General features: G+C 38.1%; 1 protein-coding gene across 2 annotated transcripts in view; it reads right to left on the bottom strand.

Moving 5' to 3' along the window:
- Positions 1-3,991: 3,991 nt before the first annotated feature.
- PRMT3 (protein arginine methyltransferase 3) overlaps positions 3,992-7,185 on the bottom strand; it is a 109,940-nt gene continuing 106,746 nt past the window's right edge. For both annotated transcript variants that reach the window (XM_034769794.1, XM_034769795.1), the window contains exon 16: positions 3,992-4,674. In XM_034769794.1, the coding sequence (XP_034625685.1) occupies positions 4,565-4,674 (110 nt within the window). In that variant the 3' untranslated portion in view covers positions 3,992-4,564. The remainder of the gene's footprint in view (positions 4,675-7,185) is intronic.

Genomic DNA, 7,185 nt, shown 5'->3' with positions numbered 1-7,185 from the left:
TCCCAGTTTTATTAGTTGGTATATATACTCTAATTTTGAAGGTAAAAAGGGCCAGATCAGATAGTGTAAATTGATGTTGCTCTATTGTAGTCAATGGAGTTATGCCAATTTACACCAGATGAGGATCTGGCCCAAATATTTTTTATCTGAAGTGTAAATGGTTTTAAACATTTATTTAAACTTTCAGAGCCCAAGCCAGTAACAGAATAAAGGAACATCATTCCCCAGTGGTATCAAATCACCCTTTATTTGTGTACATGCTGCCACTCCTGCATTTACTGTCAACCACTAACATCTGTGCACAAAGGTGTGACAGGATTTGCACATGTACGTTCTATCATCTGTGTGCACAGGAGTTTGAATTTGACCCGGGACACGTGTTTGCCTGTGTGCAAACAGAGGTCACTTAATATTAGACCTTACATGCACAAATATATGAAAGAGTATCAGAAAACAAAATACAGCTATACTTACATGCTAAGTCCTCAGTACAAAAGTCACACTTGCCCTGAGGCAACTAATGACCTTGAACTGTTTTAAGTGAATGTAATGTCAAAGCTTTTCCACAAAAGTTAGGTCTTGGCTGGTAATTGGAGAAGTGACTTTTCAAATAGTTCCATTCATTGTTCCTATTGCACGTGTGCAGTAATCTGCAAAGAATTTTAATTTTTTTATGGACAAAATCTTTCATTGGAATAATTACATCCAGTTTGCTAGAAAACTGGTTAAAACACTTAGCACTTTTACAGAGAATTTTCTCTTGTACTCATACCATACTGGTGCTGTTTGAAGAGAAATTCTGGGATAGAGTTTCATCAATGACCATGAACTTACCTACATTGTGTTACTGATGTTATCAAAGCTAACTGGCTCCTGAAATGTATCTCTAGAAATCAAATATTGAGAACAGAAAGGGTTTTCCAATGGGCAATCAGCAAAATGGCCTCAGCACATGGTTATATTGGCCATTCCTTTCCCAAAGCTTTGGCTTTCACTCCTTGTAGATGAGATGGCTGCCCTGTGCAGCCTCATTTGGCCACGGTGCCTCTGCTCTGCCCTTTATTCTTCTGCTTACAGGTTCTTTTACAGAGACTGCACACACTTCTTGTCCAATCAACACCCTTATAGGGGTCTGGATTTATTCAGACAATAACTCAAAAGTAAAGCTCAGAGTACCATGTTCCTGTCCCAAGGCAGGACTCTTACCTCAGAGACTGGGTGACTGAAAGGGTTCCTTCATCTAGTCCTTTTCTTTTTTTGAATGCGTTCTTAGGGGGTGACCTGCCGGGGTTCAGCCTGCAGTTGTCCAGTTCAGAGCTGACTCACCTGTAGACTCCCAGCGTAAGCTCCCCAACTGCTTTGGCTCTCTTATACGAAACCAGCTGCTTGTGGTTCCCTCCCCGCAAGCAAAGTGTTTCTGGTTAGCTCCTTTAGCAAGCTTACTCCAGGCTTAATGTCTCCTGCAGGCAGATCCATCACTCCCTCTGCTCTCTCACTCTTCCTTTCCATCTTTGACTTATGACATTAATAGTCAGGGCTTTCGGCTCTCTCTACATCCTCCAACAGAGAGGAAGTCATTAACAGGTGGTAGTGAAACTGTTGTGGCACACTACCAGAAATCCCGGTGAACAGATAACCTTTTCTCATGGGGAATTTAACCAGAGATATAAAATGTTGATAGTGTGTTAAGAATAATAACTGTAGGGAACTTCAGGAACTATCAAATAGGTATGTTTGCACATGACAACTGCTAGACAATCTGTACACTTTAAAATTCAGCTGACGAATGAAAAAAGTGGCTTGCAATCTTGCTAGCAGCCTACATGTGTGTTCACAAAAGTCGTGGCTATATTTACAAATTCCCCTTAAAATTTTGTCTATCTGAAGATCAAAAGCCTTTTTCTGTATCACATCTGTGTCTCATTAAAGCAAACACCATGCAATAGAATAAAGAGCAGGGGCAAACTATGAAATCCTATTAGGGCCCCCAGCAGGAGACTCATTCAAGAGACACTTGCTAATGAAGGACCTGGAGCTGCATCCATGTTAATGCCTGGCTTCCCCTCTCCCTCATGGGTAAACTAGGAGATCACTTTTGCAGCTTGGCCAGACAAGTGTTCAAAGCCATTCAGGAGAAGTTTATAAACCGGAAATCAAAAAATTTACCTTACCAGAAAAAAAAGCAAGGGCAATTTGAAAACTGAATTTCCTGTAGTCCAGCATCCAAATACAAGTTGATAGTAGCAGGTGCCCAGCATCTTTGCAGATCAGGCCAATATGGTTTTAGGCACATGAATATGTTTTGAAAGTACAATGTGAGTCCTTATGCTCCTCTGAAGAGAGATTTGCTACAGTTTTAATTAACCATTAAACAAGTGCAACACACTGATCTTACTTAGTCTATACCTTTTATATATATATATATATATATACACACACACACACACACACACACACACACACACACACCTGTGAGAAAATTAGTGGCTGATGTAAATAACTTCTCATTACTGGAAGCAGGCTCAGTTTTTAGACTAGTTATCCCTCAATAAAGCCAAACTTTCTTCCACTCTGAAAGCTCCGCACTCTGAAAGCTCTGTTATAAACATCTCCATCAAGCATTTAAAAACACAGCAAATGGTACACATCATTTGCAGAGAATGTTAACGACTAATGAATGATTTTTCAAACTATTTCCCATTGAGGGGGGAACCAAAAATAATTATGGGTTACTAGAAGAGATAATTGAATACAGTAGCTTTCTCCTCAAATTCTGCAGTTACTGCAGCTAATGACCAATCTGTTAGCTTTAATAGCCTGCAATCTCTGAGCCATTAACTAGCAAACTAATCATTAACCAACATTAATGATCAAGTTCTTGAGGATCTTTCTTTAAGTATTGAGCTGTTCTCACAAAATAGTATTAAAACTGATTATTAATTTTATGGACTGAAGAAAATGCCTCTTCCCCTTTCCCTCTATGGCAGATATCACTCTAAATTTAACTGACCAAAGTTTTTGGCTGGAAAAGTTAGCTGGATCCCCCTTCACCATCTCCACTCCCTTTTCTATATGTTGCTTCAACATGTAGAGTTAAATGAGCCACAGAATATTTTGGAGAGAATTTTTTTTTTTTTTTTTTGAAGAGTGAAAAATATTTAGTGCTAAAAACTGTTATTCTTGTAGTTAAAAGGGTTTAAGTTAATTTGCAACCTGATGCACCCATGTTCTTTATACCTCTACACTGAACTAACTGATGGTGTGCATGTATCAACCTACAAGAGCTTTAGGTGCCTAAATGGGAGCTGAGCTCTTGAAAATTTGGCTCATGGATTTTGAATCTCTTTTTTGTTTTGTATTTTAGAGATTGTCCAGTATTAATCATTAAAGCAATGTCCATTTTTACTCTTAACATAGGGTACAATTCCTGTCATGTGCACAAAGTCCAAGCCAAATTTTTTTCACTGTGGACAAATCAAGCCCCACAATCCCAACTCAAAAAGGCAAGAAATGGGTAGGCGGGAAACAGGACAATACACTCGCAAGGCTGATCTACTTGCAATTCAGCCCATAGACTGGTAGCAGTTTTGGTCCCACAATCAATGGTATATTGTGGCCAGCAAATTGGTAAATGTCAGAGATGCACCTGCATCCCTTCAGTTTTCCTACGGTCAGGACAACCAGACTTTCTGCCTTCTGCTTTTCAATAAAAGGAGCTTCATTGCTAGCTCCATGGGATTTGGTTTTATTGAATTGTAGAAGATGGACATATGACGACAACTGCCTGCATTTTTGTGTCACTATGCTCTGAAGTCAAGAGTGGATGAAGGATATTGGTACTACCCAGATACATGTGCAGCTTTGCAAAAGCCAGTCCAATAGACCAGGACAGGAAAAGCCTCAGTAATGACTAGGAGAGCCACTGTAGATATTGAAGTTCTTAATCTTCCAATAAATGAACAATGAAAATTAAGGCAACTGAATAACAAAATGTACTTTGATGGTTTATTTTGACAAGTGCAATATACACAATTTACATCATACAGTAATAGAAAGTTTATAAAAACAAATGTAGTCTTCATCACTAGAGCATGATGGGCCAAATCCTGAAGCACTGACTTCTACTGAATTGTTCCAAATAAAAATGAGGTCTGCACAGGAGTTGGCCCTCTTTTGATCTTAGCTAAGAAACTATGCAAGATTGCCTTTTTTGGTGAGAATAATCAGATTTGCCAGTGAGCACAGTAAGAATAAGCTATGCTCTGCTGAGTTAAAATTTTACAGACAGCATGTTATCATTACAGTAAATGTCTAGAGCCCTATCTGACTTTTCTAGCAGATTCACCTAAATTAAAACCATTTCCATTCCTTCTCTCCACATTATAGAAAATTCACAGATTTGGTTTCATCATCATCTCATCTATCACCTTTGCAAGACCACACAAATGATAAGCCAATCAGTTCCAACTCTTGCTGTATTCTTGAGCCAAACACCATTTTTGTTTAGAAAAATTGACATCAGATACAAATAAAATTTGCATTTCTTGAAGTCTCTTTAGTATTTTCACTGCAGGCTGTATGTCTGTTTTGTATTGTTCACTGAAAGAGTTATAATGAGGGACCGTGGATCCTTCCTATTCTTGACAACAGTTATCTTTCCTCTCAAGGCCTCACCTACAAGAGCAAAACACAAACAATGATTGCATTTACACTGAGTTGGATACACTGAATGGCTTGATTAGAACAGCAGTGTTACATTTATCTCCTTTTATTGGTTTGCATGAGGAGCCTGTTTTAGAGGACAAGAGATGAATAAAAGGCACAAAAATATTACAACTACAGCTGTGTGCTGAAACCATCTCCCTATTCTATCAATTAGTAACGTCACTGACTACAAATCTGGCCAGTCAAACTGATTGACTTAACGTGTCATCGGTTAGGTTTCATCAGACCTGTTAATGTCTCACTTGACCCATCCAGTGAGCTATTAATTGCTATAATCAGATTGTATAGTAAAGGACTCAATATGTCCTGCATACACAGAGTTCTCCTTCCCCAAGACTCTCAAAAACTGTCTCCAGTTAAGAGAATTTGCACACTAACAGCTTAGCAGGCCATTTGCAATAGCTTCTGGAAGCATTTCTCAATACTTCATTAATATAGCAGATATAAAAAGTCATCATTTTGGTATCACTTCTGCCCTTGAGTTTAAGAAGGAGCTCTCATTTCCTGGAGAAAAGTTAAAATTTTAAATTCTTTAATAACATATTAGGAATTTTCTTCATGAAGTAAACATTAGTAAAGTGGACATCTCTTTATTCCTTCCTTGTGTTTAAACAAGGGACATTACTACAACCATGTCAGAGAAGTTAAAACTGAGTGAATAGTATAAGTCTAGTTCACTTTTTCACCATGAATGCTAAGAGTGTTTCCTATTTGTATTACAGTAACGTTGGCCTTGGTTTTTAAGATGGTTTTGTTTTTAGTCAGGTCCTGCAGGGGAATGTTTAAATAAATAAAAAAATCTTCATTAAATTAAAAAACCGCACAAACATAATTGTCACAATTCAGGGCAATTACACCTATATTTTCCCTCAGTTGTCCACTGAGGACACCCACCCTCAGGTTTCTGGCTCCACCCCAGAGAGGCCATAGCTGGCAGTCGCTCCTGACTATGGTATTTCCAGGCTCAACAGTTCCCTGCCTTCATTATATCATTCCAGAAAAAGATAGTCTATCTAAGCAGGCCTGCTTCGCTTCTCTCCTCCGATGGTACGTAGTGTAATTGACACACCTGTAAATTACCAATGAGTTTTCTAAGCAAGCACCAATTTATTTTTAAGGTAAAAGCAATACAGAGAAAACATACTAAAAGCAATACAGAACCTACACACATGCTAATAAGCTAACCAGAGATCACCTCAACTGCAACATGAGCTCTGCCAGGAGAGGCCTTCAAACCCCATCCAGGGATTTTCCTGCAGTTTCAAATTCATTACATCCTTTGCTCTGAGCAACTGTTATGAGCAAGAGAGTCACCCATTTATCCAGCCTGACTCTTTCAAGAGATCATGACTAGATAATCAGCCAGACAGTGGGTCTCTGCTCAAAGTGCAGCTTCAAAAGTATGGACTTGAGGTGGGTCATTTGCATTCCCCTCACCCCTATTTCCTAGGAAATCCACTTCACACTTATTGACCCAGAAAGTCCTTTGAAGTTCCTAATATCTCCCAGAGACTCCATTAATCCTGCCTTCCTCCTAAAGACGTTCTATACAATCCCACAATAATATACAAATATGTGCATTTTTAATACAATGGACTCCAAAGGTATTAAACTGAATTCTATGAGGTTTAATTCCATAAGGTTTGTCCAGGATACGGTAAATCACTGTCAGATCAGTCTCAATTATTATTAAATTTTGTTAACCCCCAAACAAAAATTGTCATTTAGCAACAGTTTTTTTTTTTTTTTTTTTTTTTTGGCTAAGACATCAAGGAGACATCTTGACAGAGGCCCCACAGCCCTTTTCAGAAGGGTAAATTCCACCCCTTAATGTTTCAATTTAACCTTCTGTTCGTCTTAATCTTTTGTGGTATTATAAGGGCGAATTAATACTATTAATTTGTACCTGTTTCTGCATGGTTATACTTTTTTTAAGCTTAGTGTGTTGTAGCAGACTGTGTAAGATTTGTGGAGACATATGCCTGTAGACAAGATCCAGCCCTTAATTTTCCAGAGTTATGTAAAAATATCGTCCCAGGTAAGGCTTAAAGTGTGTATCTAAAGGGATACACATTTCTGCAAGTTTTTACTATAGACATAGGAAGTGGACAATAGCTGTTTCTGTAGAGCTACAATGCTAGTTGTTCCAGAAAAATTTACTTTTCTTGATGAAAGATTCATAGACCAAGAGGACAGTAGTGAGTTTACAATTATGAAGATTACCAACAGCTGATCCATGCTTCATGGATTTGAACAAACAGAAAGGATAGAGATCTATAAATAAATGTACATACTTGCATAGGATAAAGAGGTACACATAAATGCTGAAGTATTTTTAACAATTGCAACTAGTCACAGTTGCTTACTTTTCAAATTTCTTCATGTACTCAGATTGAAATGTTATTAAAAAAGGAAATAATGCAGTAAATCTTCATTCCTTGATCAAAGAACCAGAACTTG

Source organism: Trachemys scripta, chromosome 4 (genome assembly GCF_013100865.1).
Source record: "Trachemys scripta elegans isolate TJP31775 chromosome 4, CAS_Tse_1.0, whole genome shotgun sequence".
NCBI lineage: Eukaryota > Metazoa > Chordata > Testudines > Emydidae > Trachemys > Trachemys scripta.
This window is presented reverse-complemented; position numbering and strand designations above follow the sequence as displayed.